The sequence below is a fragment of the Pleuronectes platessa genome, chromosome 4, assembly GCF_947347685.1.
Source record: "Pleuronectes platessa chromosome 4, fPlePla1.1, whole genome shotgun sequence".
Lineage (NCBI taxonomy): Eukaryota > Metazoa > Chordata > Actinopteri > Pleuronectiformes > Pleuronectidae > Pleuronectes > Pleuronectes platessa.
The window spans coordinates 19,246,161-19,264,042 of NC_070629.1; the positions used below are offsets into that span (position 1 = coordinate 19,246,161).

The 17,882-nt window shown below is 40.9% G+C and overlaps 1 protein-coding gene across 1 annotated transcript in view; it reads left to right on the forward strand.

The window, feature by feature from the left end:
- The window catches only part of stpg2 (sperm-tail PG-rich repeat containing 2), a 54,794-nt gene extending 44,000 nt beyond the window's left edge, over nt 1-10,794 (forward strand). Inside the window, exons 11-13 of the mRNA XM_053421062.1 lie at nt 705-870; nt 3,836-3,951; nt 10,645-10,794. Of these exons, the coding sequence (XP_053277037.1) occupies nt 705-870; nt 3,836-3,951; nt 10,645-10,794 (432 nt within the window). The remainder of the gene's footprint in view (nt 1-704; nt 871-3,835; nt 3,952-10,644) is intronic.
- Nucleotides 10,795-17,882: the final 7,088 nt, after the last annotated feature.

Consider the following 17,882-nt stretch of genomic DNA (forward strand, 5'->3'; position numbering starts at 1 on the left):
TTCATTGTTCATTCTAGCCAACATGCGTTCATAAGATGCAACCTCTGACATCATTTCCATCCATTTTTTAACATCTGGGGCAACGGTACTTTTCCATACTCTGAGAATCGTTCGAGCAGCTGTGACCATCCCGACTTTTAAAACTACCCGATCATATTTAGATATATTTGGAATTTCTGTTTGATCCCCTAACAAACACAGTCTTGGTGATAGAGGTACCGCCACACCCAGCCATTTACTCACATGTTCCAGTACTTTCTGCTTTTTTGTATATTTAATGAAATGTCTCGACAACTCTTGAAGGGGATCGCCACATCCAGAGGATAGACCCTATATAAAGATGGAGGAAGGAGGCAGAATATCCATGATATGAACAGAGCCAGAGTCTGTACAGTTGCGATTGTGCTGTCCTGCTGATACAGGTCTTCAATCGTAATGTTCAACCCTGATTTTGACACATTTAAAATGAATTTATCGGAAAAATGAACACATCAGTGTGAGAAAAACAACCTAAAACGACAGAAAACATTCATGAGAAAACAATTTGTGACTGAGGACATGACCATAACTGCAGCCAGCAGTAATGACTCGGTTAATGTCCTGATTTTCATGATTTTCATCCAGCGCCGTCAGAAGGTCATGGTTTTAAGTAATCCAGGGAAACAGACTTTTTCAAGGTTTTTTTTCCTCTTCTCTGCCGGTAGGATTCTCCTCCACCCAACAGCTACAATGTGAGTCAGACATTCGAGAAGTGTAATGGTCACTTGTACTCAGAACCCCGAAGTGAGGGAGCCAAGAAGCGACAGAGCTGCTTCCTCTCTGCTACACCGCGCAGTGACTTCTTCCTACCATGTGACCCCAGTGTGCCAGGTATACTATCTATCTATCTATCTATCTATCTATCTATCTATCTATCTATCTATCTATCTATCGAAACCATTTACTATCTAACCATCTATCTATTCTTTTCCGTGCTGAACATTTGGCTACTGTACTCCTCCCTTTCACCATCATGCAGTCCAATTAGCTCCATCTCTGTGGGCCTCTAACCTAATATTTACCTCAATTACTCTCCCATTGAAAAATGTTGTTTCAAAATTGATAGATTCATGACTAACTTGGATAATTTATGACTAGCCCCATTTCACCAAGGGACTCAACCCACGAGGCACCCCAAACCGTTTAACCAAAACCCAATTTGCATATAAATAGATTTAGACTGTTTGCAGTAGTGTTTCTTCTTCATACATACATACATTGGGGCAGATATTCAGACACAAGCATATGGAGACTCATACAGACACACACACACTTTCATGTGCGCACACACACACACACACGCACACACACGCATACATTATTTAATTTGCATTTATGAATAGGTGTACAGTGTATGTAGCATTAGGGAACATTATATTCCTCATCAAGCTTTTCCCGCACGATTACATTTCTGGAAATGGTCAGAATATTTAACCATTAAATACTTTTGTAAAACACACACACACACACACAGACACACACAGACACACACACACACACACACACACACACACACACACACACACACACGCACACACACAAACAAATGACAGTGTTACTCATAATGGACTGGGATATTAGCAGATGTTAAAGGTTATATTAACGTGTGAGTTTTTGGGGTATTTGTGTGTAACTTATTCTCTGTTGTCATAAGACTGCTTTCATTGGCTGTTGGTTCAAACAAGAAAACTGCTGATGTATTAATTTAAACCCATGTTGGACGGATGATGGAGTTTTCTCTTGATCAACATTCTTAATGCACTGAATGAGATCCGCAGCCCTGGGGTCCATTAAAGCCTTTCAAAATCAATTGTAAAAGTTGTTTCCGTAAACCCTGAAAAGTTGGCAGATGAGGTTTCAAATAAAAAAGGATTATGGAAACATGTTGTGTAATAGTTAAAACCCCCGAGGCTTAGCTTTTTTATTTCCAGAACAGCTTTCTGCCTCTCAGAATTAAATTTTAATGTGTCGTCTTTAAATGGCAATAGATTTATAAAAGTTTTTTTTATTCTCAACAACAAGTATATGTGTTTGGCTTTTTTATTTTTTATTTATTATGAGTATTATGGTTTGCGTATAATAGGGACTCAATGGGGGAACAGAAGCAGAGACACAAGATAAAATGAACACTATGATTTAATGTACAATTATCATTTAGTGCTGTGAAAAGAGTACACGCAGTGGAGTGCTGACCAATAACAGAAAAACTACCGTCAAACTTTAGGGAGTTTGTTTGGCTTTATCCAGATCAGTTTGACAAGGGGCAGGGGAAGTGTGGCCGAGGAGCTGGCTGAGGGTGGTTGAGAGGAGGAGGTAAGCTGGTGATCCTCGGCAGATGAAAAACTAAAAAGTACACTGCATTTATTTTATCCATATTCTTGGAAGTCTTCTGAAGGCTTACAGTTATGGATGCAACAAACAAAATGGAGCAGTACCATTTGGAAATCATGCGGGGGCAGACTAGCCAATAGTTGAAGTGAGACAGGATTGGACCGGATAAAGACGTTTCAACATTCGCAGAACTTTGCGAGTTGCATACAAACTTCAAACATCTATATGATGTTATTTCTAGATGACACAAATTATCGGGAACTCTCAGACTCTGCGCTGCCCTCTTGTGGATGTATTGCTTGTCAACCTTGTCAACATAAAAGATGCATTGAAGTAAATGGACGGTTACACATTTGCATCTGACATATCTGTTTTAGAAAGAGGCTTCGAAATAGGACAGCCTAGTCCTACTTGCTGTGACGTATTCCGCTTTCATATGCAGCCTCTGAGGGATGCGGACCCTAAATAGAGTCCCAGCGACTGTCAGGAGCAAAGCACAGATCAGGGACAGAGCAGAACACACACAGACAGGCAAAGGAACCAGGAATTAGTCAAAAAAAGTAGACTAAATGTTCATAATTAAACAGTCAGTGCCTCTTGTGTGTAATGGTCTCAGCATTGGTTTAAACGTGAGTACTATGCGTGAATGGAGCTCTGCACTCATTACTCGCCTCTATGTTCGTCTCAGTGTATTCATAACATGGAGTGTAGAAAAGATATTGAAAACCCTTGCAGAGCTTTTGGTTGCACTGTGTCTTGTCTGTGCTACTTCCGAGTTCAAACGGTTCAGTCATCTGCCGCGGCTTTGATCGCAGTGCAGAGACTCACAGCTACATGACTCTGCAGCTCGTGATAAAAAGCCCTGACGGGTCCATACTGTGCTGCTGTGACTTTTTTACTGCGGCACACGTGAACGAGAGAAAAGGGAAATCGTGTGGAAAGGTGGCTTTTTTGCATTAGATTGAGAAAAATGTGATTAAAACTTAATATGAACCTTGAACGACGTGAGAAGGAAGAGGTTCGGCAGATCTTAATGAAGTGGCTGATTCAAATTAACAACCCTTGTACATTATCTGCCACAGCAGCTTTGCTATAGACCCTGCAGCGTTGCCGGGAGCAATATGAGAATCATTACACCTCTAATAAATACATGTGGCGTAAAGTCTGTATTTGAATAAAATGCAGAACTTTAAATGAGAAGAAACTTTCAAACAGATATACTTGAGAGGGATTAAAGGGTCATGAAAATAATATGTGACCCAACTCAACCTGCATTGCTTTGTGCTCTTGTGATTACACACCACTCTTTCCTGTCTCTGTTAAAATAATATGTAATTAATTATTCAAAGTGTGTTTATGTGTGTGTGTGTGTGTGTGTGTGTGTGTGTGTGTGTGTGTGTGTGTGTGTGTGTGTGTGTGTGTGTTGTGTGTGTGTGTGTGTGTGTGTGTTGTGTGTGTTTGTCAGGCCCTGGCCAGTACGACCCCAGTGTGAAATCCTTCCCTCAAATGGCTCTGATCTCCTCCAAAGAGGATCGATTCAAGGTCTCCATGAACACCAACCCTGGACCTGGAAGTTATCAGGTAAAGAGGCTTTTAAAAATATTTAAAGTTACTTTTTATTCTTTGAAGAGAAATTCTCACTTCCCACCACCACCCATTCTTCATGAGTCCAAAAATTAAGAACTAGCATTTGCATTGACAGAATCAGGGCCGTACTTTCACATAAAAAAATCTAAAAGTATTTTATTTGATTTTGATTTTCTTCCCCAAAAACCTGGGAATAAGGTTTGTGTGATTGTGTGTGTGATTGTGTGTCCTTGCGCGTGTGTGTGCGTGAGACGCTGTATGTCATGACATCTTATGTTGTAAACCTCTGACAATCATATTCTCATATTTCTCTCTGTGACCTTGAGCTGTGCTGAAGAAAAACAAACCTCACTAAGTTTCTGTGGTTTCACTCAGTCTGCGCTTCTCCACCGATGCAACTCGAGGCCGACGGATGTGGCTTCCTGCTCAAGGCAGCGTTTCACTTTGTGGGCGAATTTGTTCCTAATTGACCTGCCTGATTGAACTGAAACAGGGAAAAGTGAGGGCTGTTTTATTAAGTGTAATGTTGGTTAATGCAGCCACCTCAGACTGCTGACAGAGATGAATGCACTTTATGGATGAAGCATTTTACTGATGTAATGAAACCAAACCAGAACCTAATCTCTCTCCGCTGCGTTTCCTGGGTGTTTTTAATAGGAATTACCGCCGGAGGTTAACAGCTGCTGGTGAATGTGTGTGTGAGAGATGATTGAGAGAGCTAATGTTGCTTCCGGTCCCAGCTGACTTTGACTGGTGAACATCAAAGACAAAACCGCCGAGTTTGATTTAAACCTCGTTCAACGTCGTGTTCATGTCCATGGGTGTAATGTTATCACACGGCTCTTTCTTCTCTTTTACTCTGTCTGCTGTCTCTCTGTGGATTAAACTCCTCAACCTCTCTTCCTCTCTCCTTCTCCTCCACACTTCACCATCTCTGTCTCTCTTCAGGCTGCATTTGCCAGTTTCCACCTCTTTATCAGTCTCCTTCTAATAATACAGCAAAAAGTCCTCCTCTGTCCAGGTTCTCGAATTCTAATTATTTGGCTGATTACCTCCGAGGAGGTCATAGGTTTTCATTGCTGTTTGTCTGATAGCAGGATTACACAAAAACTGCTGGACTGATTTTATTGAAACGTGTTGGGAGGGCGGGGTATGGGGCGAAGGAAAAATCCATTAAGGTTTGGAGCCGATTCGACTTAAGGGACAGATGCATGCATTTTTTTTTCTCTTTCTTTAACATTGCGAGATAGCTGTGACAGATGAATGTGCTCTAAGAGTTTCCTACTAGATCCATCGTCAACGAGGTTATCTAGAAGATTGAAAGTCAGATTCTTAAATGAGAGAATTGCTTTGAATGGCACTTGCAAACGGGCGCACAACTGCAGCTGTAACTATTGAGGTCTGACTGTCTGCGCAGATGGTAACGACTTAATGGAAGTTAGGGCGAGTGGGTGAGCGGCAGAAAGTGCTCTACACAGTTAGAGATCTCTTATGTCACAATGAGAAATGTCAAAGATTTTTTCATTATGAAACTGTAGCAGCACAAATTAGAAAACTGGTGGGCCGACACTGTCTAAAACATGGTGTACACAGCTTTGACATGGGAAGATAGGGCATTTATATAGTCAGAGTTTTGTCTCTCAGAGCCACTTCTACTTTGTTGTGATTTAAATATTTAGCATTTTCTTTATTAACCCATTTAAACCTTTCTTTCATCTTTAACTAGCATCAATGTCAGGCTACGATCATGTGGACTCTGTGGGGACAGTTTGGATGTTCCAAACAGCTTAATGAATCCGAGGCCTTGGAGCTAGGACACACTGTCTGTTCAGTCTATGTGGAAGGAATTCATGATGCATCCTTTATATTTGTTAGACCGCAATAAACCACAATTCATTTTGGTGAGAGACAAGAAAAAAGTTATATGCTCTATTCTACTTGACTTGGTTTAAATACAGAGCCACAGCTCACTGCAGGTTCACCTCCTCTTGTGAGGTTCAGCAGACGGAACCCATCCAGGTTTGTCTCTGCAGAATCTGCAGGTTTGTGCTGTCGACGTGTCTCTCAGCCTAATTTAGCACTTTCGTCTCCTGTCCTATGCAAATTGTAGCATCAACTGGCAAAGCTAACTGTGACCTGGATTCCCATTTTAGTGCAAAAGCATGTGAGAATTCATGTTCTCACAGGATTTGATTGCTTGAATATGATTAAACGCTGCTGGTCAGCGGGTAGCTGGCTGATGAATACGCGTATAGTGAATATGAGGCATGAACAAAGCAAATCACTTCATTGTTCTGCCTGCACTAAAGCTCTCCTCCATTCCAGTTCATCGGGTTTCAGTACTGAGACACAGCTCACCTGAAATTCACCTCACTCATATATAGCTCACTCTCCTCTGCGGAGCTTAGAGTCCTTGATGCCTGCATCTCTCCTGCCACCTGCTCATCTGAATTTTTCAACTACTTTTTGTCTTTGTAAAATTCGTTATGAATCAATTGTTGATAGATTTATGTATAAATGTATAGTATCTGTGGGAATACTTAGTAAAACTGGTGAAGTGTCTAACGTGATCCTCTCCGCTCCTCTTCTCGTTCAGGGTATCTGAAGATTAAAATGTGTTCCACTAAGGGATTCAATTAAAAGTGAAATCCTCCACTTTCACTCGCCAAGTTTTTGTCTGCAGCCCCTTTAGTCAAACCAGAGCCTGGAGCTAATGTTGGGAGGTAATTGGCTTTGGTTTGTTTAGATAAAACTCGATAGCAGTGAAGTTGGATGATTGGATCATCAACATTTCAACAAGCTTATGTTACTACTAGCATACACACACAATTTAACTTTGACACTTTCTGTTATATATGTCTTTGTGTCATTATATGTCTTGGCTAAAGCCCAGCATCATGTTGTGTGAACCCTGAACACTAACACATGTTCAGACTGATGCTTTGCACTGTGAGGGAAACATCTCGGATCTCAGTTTAGCTTAAGGAGTTTTTCTTCTTTTTTTTTTTTGGTCGAAGGCATGTCTTTGCTCGCGTCGCAGTAATTAGCTGCGTGACTGTGAATCCATACGACACCGGAGGCCGTACAGATTTAAAGACGGTGGTGGAGAGAGAGCGAGAGCGAGACGAGAGCGGAAGACAAGCAGGCAGAGAGGATGGGATGCTGGTGACGTGAGGGAGGCAGGACGGTATAGAGACGAGAGACATGGGGTGACACAGCGATGGGAGAAGTGGTGAGACAGCGCCGGGTAAGAGAAGCATAGAGACAGACTGCAGCAAATTGAGCAGCTGAAGAGGCTAGTTAAATCCAACGGCAGAAAATGGGTTCTGAGGGCGTGCGACTGAAGCAGACGGTAGCCATTTAGGCATCAGTGTGTCCAAGTGCGTCCATTCATACATGTGTGTAATGTTACAAGACTGTCTGCTTGAGTGGCATTAGGCCACGGCGAGGGCTCATTTAGTTTCCCCATTAAATGCACCATATGAGCCAGCCACTTGTGGAGGGTACAGGCCTGATTACCCTCCCCTCACACACAACTCTGCTCTTATTGGTCGAGCTTCATTTAACAAAGAGGAGGACAGAGGGTGCACGGGAAATATAAAAAGACCCAGCGAGCAGATGTCAAGCTAGAGACAAATATTAATTAAGAGCTGTGATCTTTGCCTGTATGTAAACCTGCCAAGTGCAAAGAACACGCAGCCAAGGAAAGAGAGACGCTGGAGTTCATTTGATCTTCATCGTGAGGCAGAGCAGAAGTTTTCCTTAACACAGCTGACATTTCTTCAAACACTCCTCACGGTGTGTTGTTTATGTCGCTACATTTTTCTGCTTTTAATGCGTAAGTGTGAAGCTATGGCAGCTGATACCCTCTCATTATGTTTCCATCATTTTTCTGATAGAAATCGTTGTTTTTCCTGTTGATGTGTGTATGTGAAGTTACGTTTTCCCAACCGTAAGTTTGTTTGTGAGCTACATTACGGGAAAAGCGACTGGATGGTTTATCAGGAAACCTGGTGGAAGGAGGCGGTATTGCTCATTGAAGAACCCAGTCAATTCAGGTGTGGAAAAAAATCTGGTGTGATTCACATTTATCAGTGTTTTGCAAATTGGTCCAGATCCAAATAAAATCTGGATGGTCATGTGAGGTTTGAGTTTGTTTGTGTGTGTTTGTGTTTTCCCAGTCCAAATTATTGTTAGCATTGGATTGTTAAGTATCAGTATAATTTGTATTGTAATGTGTATACATTGTCATTTATGAGAAGGCGGGCATGAGGCTGTGACAGTCTTAGTTTCACTCCTCTTCCTGTCGGGAGTCAGTGGCAGTACACACACACACTCACACTGACGCAGTGAAATCAGACACCAATGCAAACACAAACTGGGTAAAAACAACATCATTTGGCTTTTGTCAAACACAAATGCAGAACGTGATGATTTGCATATAAAGCAGGGAAGTGAGACACGTTCAGGACGGAAGAGAAGAGGTGTGTCATCATCCTCCTCCAATCAACATTAGCTTCTTCTCATGACTACAAGCTTTTCCTTGTGGATGTAGCAGATAAGAAAGAACTTCATAGAAATTGGTCTTACTTTTTGTTTTGGAAAGTGCAATCTGGACTTGTGTCCATGGGGAATTTGCCAATGTCTCCATGCACCTACAGAGAATCAGCCTCCTCTTTTTTTGCTGACATGTGGACATATGGGATGGAGCATGTGTTGCTTTTCTTTGTGTGTCATCCACTGTATGTGTGTTGTGGGAAACACTTTGCTCTTGTGTGCATCCACGCACATAACCAACTAACACCATCACCAGCTCCTCGCATGGATGACCCCTTTTCCTTCTTCCCTCCTTGACCTAGTGAAACATCTCATAATCTCCCCCCATCATTGCCATGCCGATGGTGTTGTCACTTCCAAGGGCTCTTCCTCATCTCCCTGACCTCGCGGGCAACCCTGAGGGTGACCTGGAGTTGAACCCGCAACCCTTTTCCCATTGGGATCAATACCGAGATCTGAGCGGCCCCGCCAATGTGCCTAAATCCTCCTGTGGCACCTCTGGCATACTGATGTGTGTGTGTTTGCAGGGAGGTGAGGGGGAGAAAGAAAGAGAGAGAGGGCTCTGATCGTACAGAAGAGGTTGAGTCCTCAGGCAGCACCTGGGTGGGAGAATGGGTGGATAAAATGAGTGCAAAAAGCTTATGTATTCATGTTTGTCCCCATCTTTCTGTGTGTGCGGGAGAGAATTGCTTTTGTTTCTGACGTTCTTTTGTCGAGGTGATCCGAAGGTCAGACTCTCCTATGTGCTGCTGTCTTTAAGTAAGAGCTGACAGACTCATCGTTTGTATTTGTTGCTGTTTGTTTGTTACATATTTTTGAATTCAACCTCAAGGACCTGTTTCCCTTGAAGAATAGCCAAGAGAGTTAATCCCAGCTGTTCGTGAGGTGATTGTTGTTATTATATTCTCAACATTTATTTCTTCCTTTTGGGAGTTTGGGGTTTGATTCATGTCTAAAGTAAAGGTTGTAATGCAATTTATTTAGAAAAAGATTATTTCCACGTACACTACAATCAGGACCAAGCGCTAAGCAAGGGCAGTTAAAAAAGACTGACTGACCTGTTTGTTTGTTGATTATTTTTCACACACTTGCTGTGTACCATATGTGTGTTATGCAAATAGAGGGCACACCACGGAACTCAGACCTTATAAAACCTCTCAATTCTCATTTTATATTAAAAAAAATTCAATGGCAAGTATCTCCCCCTAGTGTTCCTGTGTGTATTGCATCTGCGGTTGTCCTGAGTTCTGAGGATGTGCATCATTGACACAGTATACATACGCATGATTGAAAAAAATAGACAGCTCTGCATGTTAGTGAGGACACAGACGAGGTTGTGGTTTCAACCTTTTTTCCCAAAATTTCTAAATTATTGTGTGACACTGCAATAAATCTCAAAACACATTGGATGAACAACTTAAGTGAAATGCAGGCAGACACTGCTGCTGAGGTGGAGCTCCACCTGTTGTGAAAGATGAGTCATGGACATGCGTGATGGAATTGTAAATGGAATGTAGCTATAAAACGAATTCCACACCTGCCTGACCTCCAGAGAATCCACGTTCTTCCAGAAAGTTCTGTGTCTTTGAGACTTGCACATTTCTTGGAGGACACTGTTAAAGTGTTTCACATGAGTTTGTCACCTTTGGTCGGCAGGTTCACAGACTATCAAGGAATTTGGTTTATGTGGCGTTTTATCAGTGTTAAATGCAGTAAAAAAAAAGAAGCAAAGTAATTGGAGGAAAATGCCAAGAACTGTTGATGACTCCTGTTTCAAAGTCACAGGACATCCACTCATCTCATTTATTCATACTTTCGACTTTTGTCTTTTGTCATCATTGCTGAGTTGTTCTGTTCAACAACAGTGTGTTTACATGGTTTTTTTAATTGTAAACTTTTTGACTTCCATAACTAATTTCAGTCTAACGTTATCTTTGATGAATGAATTTTAAGGCAGGAAGGCATTTCTGTTCATCTGTAGAGTTGTTCTCCTCTGTTGTGTGTGTGTGTGTGTGTGTGTGTGTGTGTGTGTGTGTGTGTCAGTGTTTGTGTGTATATTTCTATATAAAACATACTGTGTGGCTTTTACTGTATAATTTGTCGTTGACTGTTGTGTTTGTGTGCCTGCAGTTGAGTCCAGGCATCATGAACACGGTGCTTAAGGGCACCTTCAACGTAACACTCGACAACCCTCTGGACCCCCACTGCTCCCGCCCTGCGGCCCCTGACCCTCTAAGGGCCCAGAAGACCATTTACTCAGTCACCAGAAGCACTTCTTAGAGACGCTGGGGGTCAAACCTCAGAAGTGAAAGGTGAGGAGGGCAGGAGATCAACCTCAAGGTCAGCAGTTCAGATTCTGCTAAAAGAGGAGTTATCATGAATATTTATGGTTATATCCTTTTCTGTTGAGTATATATTTGATGATGAAGTGGCTTTTTTTTTTTTTATTATTGACTTGTATCTGATAATTAAATAAACAGAAAGGTGCTAATACATAAACACATTTCAGGAGTCTGTTATAGAGAATTGCACTTCCAAATAAAGCTTCTTTAAAACTGTTTTTATATGAATTGTAAAAATCATCACTGAAGCATTATGGAGCTTGTTAAAGTGTCTTTGTGTTGTTATTTCTACTCCCTGCCACTCTTTGAAAGCTCACTTAAACAGTTTATCCAGTATCTGTTTGTTTTGCTGGCTGCACGTGTGTGTGTGTGTGTGTGTGTGTCTGTGTGTGTGCGTCTAAGCCCGAAAATTGCTATCGAATAACAGCGCACAATAAATCCCCCGAGCTGTTGTTTTGTTAACAGTCTTCAGTTTTTCAAGTGTTGGAAATTGCCCTCACAGTTAATTTCACAGTGAATTCAGTCATTAGAGCAGCTAATAACTTGTGACTATGTGACTTAAACCTCAAATGTATCTGAGCAAAATGCTGAGTGATTAGCTCGTTTTCTCTCTTTTATTGTTTCAGGCGGCCCTTTGGAGGAAGAGGACTTCTCTTTAATCAACATTGCAGAGTGAAGTGGCTACAGTGGACCCTGCGTCTACAATCGGTGATTTCCTGGTGCTTTACTGTTACTAATGACAACCTTGGCATAGCTTCTGTATACACCACTTCACCATAATCAATAACAATTAAAAAGCTATTAATATGAATATTGCCTTAGGTCCTTTGAAAGCATGTTGCCGTTGAAAAGGACAACTCCCTAAAAGGACATCTTGACCATATGGCACTTTAGTTTCCTATAAATATCCTGTATTGCTCACTTTTAAGGCCATAAAAACAGACTGACACCGAAATACCTTTCAGACTTCGTTACTTGGTACGTGCACCACTTGACCGCTAAGATGCAGGCATGGAGCCCTGCTGGTTACTCCCAGGTCTCACCTTGTAACAAAGGGTGACTGAGCCTTTGCTTTCAGAGCCGTCACATCATGGAAAGCACTCCTCATTGAACTCACCAATTCTCCAGCTTCTTTTATTTGTATTATAGCTTTTACAAGTGATTGACATTGGCTCTTATTTACACTAATCCTGTTCATTAATATATATCTAATCTATTTATTCAATTTTTTTCTGCTCACGTTCCATTATTTTAGTCTCATTGTGTGGGAGGATTTTGCTTTCTGAATTTTACTAACAAATTTAACATCATGCATCAATCATTATATATGTGTGTGCTGACCACCAGAGGGACAGGTGTGAAAGTCATAAAGAAGACTCATCATAACTCATTTATCAAATTAGCTTAAAGTAGCATCCAAATACACATGATATACAACATACAGCAACACATGTACAACAACCAAAATATCCCGAAATTTTTTTTAGATTCCATGTCTGAAAACAGCTTAAAAGGAAAGAGACTGGAGAATTGAGATGATAATTTTTTTTAAGATACACACTTATTCTCTGTCAAGTGAGAAGTTATAAATGTTGAAGTGTTGCTTTGAATTAATAACCTTAAACTCAACAATGTGGTCTCACACAGAATGCACAAGGCACACCTGGTTTTACAGATGATTCATCTATTGGATTTTAAATTCTACCACTGCCAGGTCCGGGGAAATGTGTTTGAAATCAAGGACGTTGATGTGTTGGAAAGTAAAACATGCAAAAGTAAAAGAAAAAAAAAGAAGAGCTTTGCTGAGAGGTGAAGGGAAATAAGTTTTAGACCTTGTATCACAGAAGAAGCGACGGTTTGCTGTGATGACATGTTGCAAACGGTTCAAAGTGTCAGATAAACCACATTTACTGGCCACTAACAAAGAAGAAGTGTAGATTTATTCTCCTTTTCTCTGCTGATCATGATCCAAGTATCTGCTGTTCATGGACATGTGTGTGAGCGTTGTGTCCTCTCTAGTCTTAAAGACACAAGACGTGTTAAGAGCCCCCGGTGACGCTGTCCCAGCCTCCACTTCCTCTTGTCTTGCTGCGTTCAAAATGTCTCTGTAAACGTTCAGACTAACAGGTTGTGAGTACGATGTCTGTGAATGTTCCTGTGGGCCTTTTAGCCTAATGAGGTGTTTACCCCCTATCGTTATTCAGCTGGGAGCAGAGCGGAGGGAGACAGGGGTGTGGCGAGGAGGGGGAGGACAGTTGAGAGAATAGATGCGATGATATAGAGCGAAATGGAGCCAGGAGAAAGCGAAGAAAAAAGAGAAAAGAGACGGGATGGATTTAAAACTAGAGGTTGTATATGGGCAGTGGAAAGATCAGAGAGTTGAGAGAAGACGAGAGGAGGCAGGGGAGGAGAGGAAGGCAGAGGGGAAGGGGAAAGAGCCTGCTGTTATTTATGTCTCCCTCGGTACTCGTCTTTACCTTTTTTCCCCCCTGCGAGCTGTTTTACATCTGCGATCTAATTAAATCAAATAAATCACAGTGCTCTCTCTCACACACAGACACACACACACACACACACACACGGCCAAAACAACCCCTTCTGATTCTGGGATTGTGAACATCTCCTCCCACCACCTCCTCCACCCGAGATTGAATAAATCTCGATTATGGTGCATTACACGGCACATCATTCATGTTGTTTATGGGTCTAAAATATGCAAACAGACCAGGGGCACAAATGTGATCGATGCCCAAATGGGCCCTTTTTTCCGCTCTCCTCTCATCCCTCACGCGGCACCGAGCGCCGTCACTTCCAGCTGTCTGCTGTGGGATGAAGACATATTGTGTTGTGTCCTATACTGTCCCCCTCATGATGGCTATTTATATTGTCTTTGTGCCCAAGCATCCAAAAGGCATTTTTATGAGCTCATTTACTAAAGCGCTCCGTCTCTGCAGTGGAGCCATTATTAAATCTAATTAGCTCCGGCAAACCTTGAAGCTGTCCCTGAGAGATCTCCCGATAATTGTGAAATAGAGGTAAGTTGATCAGTGTTTTTATTGGTTACAGTGGGACTGTAACACACACTCAAGTGAAGTAGTAGCTGCAAAAAGCTGCAGTTTGGGCATATTTAGTACAAATATGTCAGTGGGAAACGTTTAAATAAAAATTGTTGCCAAACCATGAATAAAATTACAGGCTATTCATAATCCATGACATCAATAGTCTTGAAAAGGCAAAACATTTCAGCTGGTTAGATTTAATTTCAAGGTAAAACACAAGTCTCAAATGTGTTTAAAGATCATTTTACTATGTCTGTAAATATTACATCCAGCAAACAGGTGTCAGTGAATTGCTCATAATAATCTAAAAAAGTACCTAATAGTTTTTAACTAGTTTCACATGGAACGTATTTTATTGCATGACTACACAACCGTAGCCTCTTGTGATAATTTCCACTTTGTATTTTTACTTGTTTTTGGAATATTGATGTACAATTTACCTACCAAATGTCTAAAATGGTTATTAATTTGATTAAAACTGATAGTATCATTTAACTCTTCTATTTGTTCTACTTCTTTTCATTTTCTTGTGAATAAATTAAAGCCCTACCATTAAAATAAAAACAAAATGTGAATATTTTTATAATGTGAAAATATTGTTTGAGGTTTTCTTTCACTTCTCTCTCTGTGCCTTTGGACATAATTGTGATTGGTTCACCAATACAATAAAAATATAGTCCAATGACAGGATGTAGTTGATTTAACCTTTTTTCACACCATTACTTTAACCAGGTCACTGTTTCGAGTATCGCTGCTAAAAGTGTAAGTCACTGGTGAAACTCAGCAGAGGTCAAACTCGTTTTTAATCAATGTCCTGCCGACCTTATAGCTAATTTAATCAATATATGTAAATTTGACGGGCTATATTTAGCACCATCATCTGGAGATGACAGCTACACACTTTCAAATACAGCTGGGTGGAAAACCAGATTAGCCGGTGTCTTTAATTAAAGGAGATGTACAGTAGTGCAGGAGAATCAATGTAGAGGTTAACAAGTGCTGACAAGGGCAGAGGAGACGACGAGGCTTCATTCAGATACAGTGAGACGAGCGAGTTCGAGCCTGGAGCTGCTCTCACTGAGCTCAGGGTGGAGGCTCGTCCGAAGTTTCATCTGACATTTAACAAACAATTCCAGATTTTACGGCTACAGTGTATTTAGGCCTGTCGTAGTTTAAATTGAATGTGATTTTTGAAGATTCCTGATGTCTGTTTTTTTTAATATATGAGCTTCCTCCTATCGACAGATTTATCGACCATGTCATTTTTGTCCAAGAAAAGCTGAGTGCGGTGACTTCTGATGTCCTGGGTTGGATACAGGCCAGGAGCGTGTTAGTGGACGGGACATCGATGAAACTAAAAGGTCAAAAACCACATCAATTAGATTTTTACTTTATGTTTGCTGTCATTAAAGGTAGTTCTTATCACACTGATTTATCTTCATGTTTTTTCTAGTAAATTTGGTTTCAGTTATTTATGCGATGACGTTATAACAGGATGAAACATCACGGTTGACAGCTGAGACTGACTCACGATTGGTCGAGCAGTTGCGTCGGGAGTTTGCTGCCGTAACTCTGTCCGTAAAGTATCTCTATATGTAGACTCATATATGGATAGTCCGGGAGAGCGGAGATGTGTTGTCCATCAATATTTAAAGACCATCTTTACCGTGATGTCTCTGGAAAACATAATTGCATCTCAATTGTCAATTGAAAAATACAAATACAAATTTATAATATTCAACTTTGATGCATCGATATAGAAGATAAGATAAGACAAGAAAACCTTTAATAATCCCACGCAAAATGAGTTAAACAAGAGAAACATGTGAAAGTGTAAACTAGAAAAGAATATGTACATAACATACACGCTACCCCACCAGTGGAGATATTAATTGTAAGTGAACAGACTTGAGTAATAATAGCACAAGGTGATTACATGAGGATGTATAGTGTATTTGGGTATTATGTATTAAGATGTTGACTTCAACTTTAACTTCCACTCTTGTCCCCCGAGGGGAAATTTGTTTTGCAGCCAGGCATAAAACAAAAACTCACAGGAAACACAGGCACAGACTCGGGCACAAGAAAGAAAAACTTTAAGATTCATAAATACATGAGTACATCAAATAACAACAGGAAACCAGAGCGTGTAAAAACATCAATAAAACTGTCATTAAAACCAAAAATAAGACCAGCATCAGTCATCAGGAGTGAAAAATAAATATATATAACTGTACTTGTGTATATTAGTATATATAGGTATAGACTGTTATGAATAAATGTATGGTAAACAGTATATATATATATATATAATGTTTTAATTCCTCAGTTTTATACTAAAATGTAATATGCATATTTATTTTGTTTTGTAAGACCAAAGCTCAGGATTCCTCATTTTTCCACTAAAGCTTTTACTGTGGTTTAAAAAACAAACAAAAAAACAAACTAACAAACAAACAAGGATTGTATTCACACATTTTCATTGAATCCAGAACTGAGAGAAACAGCGCCCCCTTCTGGTCTTATTTGTGGCCTGACCCGGTGCAGCACGCTTACCGACGTCAACCCACGTGACGAACAGATGACAACAGGTGCTACTGGTGTATAATCTTACAACATTATAACATGGAGGAACATCTTCATCTTCACCTCATCTTCTTCAGGACAGAGCATGTGAGTCACATAGGTTATTTCTGATGGATCCATGTTTGTGGCTGTTTCTCATTGGGGCTCATAGTTGTGTTCTCTACATGCTGTTGTGTTACAGCTTTTCTACATGTGTGTTCTCTCAGAACTCACCTGCTCACTGTGGCTGTGAATCGTCTGCTTGTTGTTGCACGACAGTTTCTTCCCTCGTGTGTTTTTCTTTGTAAATAGATTTAAAGGGGACATATTATGCCCATTTTACCACAATTGATATGGCTCCTTGGGGTCTTAACAAAATGTCTTTAACATATTTTGTTCAAAATACCACAAGGATCATTTAAAACAGCACCTTTTTACCCTGTCTAAAACAGCCCTTCTCAGAGTGACCTGTTTTGAGTGCCTGTTCCTTTAAAAGCTGACGAGCCAGCTCGCCCAGGTATATCCGAGGCAAATAAGTGCTTTGGCAAATATCGTATTTATAATGAGTGTGTGGGCAGGCCAAGGCCATGTAAGAGAGACTCCCATTTCATTGTGACGAGAGACTGATACGGAAGCTCATTCACAGTCACTCAAGCATGACGTTTCTGACATAGAGGAACCATAACAAATCGCGGGAGTTATGGGGTCGGTAGACAGGCCAGATACTCAAATTAACGTGTAGAAGCACTACAAAAGTGGAATTTTCTTAATATGTCCCCTTTAATAAAAAAAGGACACAGGCCTGATAGGGTTTTCCTCTGTGGAGCAAACTTACTACATAAGTTTATTCCTCACAAAGATCTTTACAGCTCAAAAAAAGATCAAATCATATAATACTAGAAAAACAGAAAACAAACACTGTTGCCATTGCAAATCTTGCATATTTAGGGGACTGATTTCACAGGCGTGAGTCTGTGTGACTGTGCACAGCTTGATTCGATTTAAAGAGACTGTTGAGAAATCGACCACTTGGCGTCTGAAACTTTATAAACATGAACATCGTGTGGTTTCTTATATTGCAACACTGTGTTTGCACCCTCACCATTAAATTTTTGTATTTTCCTCGCGGTTTGCGGGAGTGTTGGAGCATATGTGTGTGTGTGTTATTGTGACATATTGAATCCATCCCTAAGCTCTGTTCGCTCCAGTGCACCAGGGGCCTCGGGGCCACTCATCTGTCTTCGATGTTGGGCAAGGCTACAGTGCTCCTGATTGGCAGTCATTACCGAACCCCTGGGGGGGGAGGACACGCGTCATTGGTCTAAAGCAGATTTGAGGGTGGGTTGAAATAAAGGATAAAGAAGTGTGTGGATTTTATTGATGAGACCGCGGTGTTCCTCGG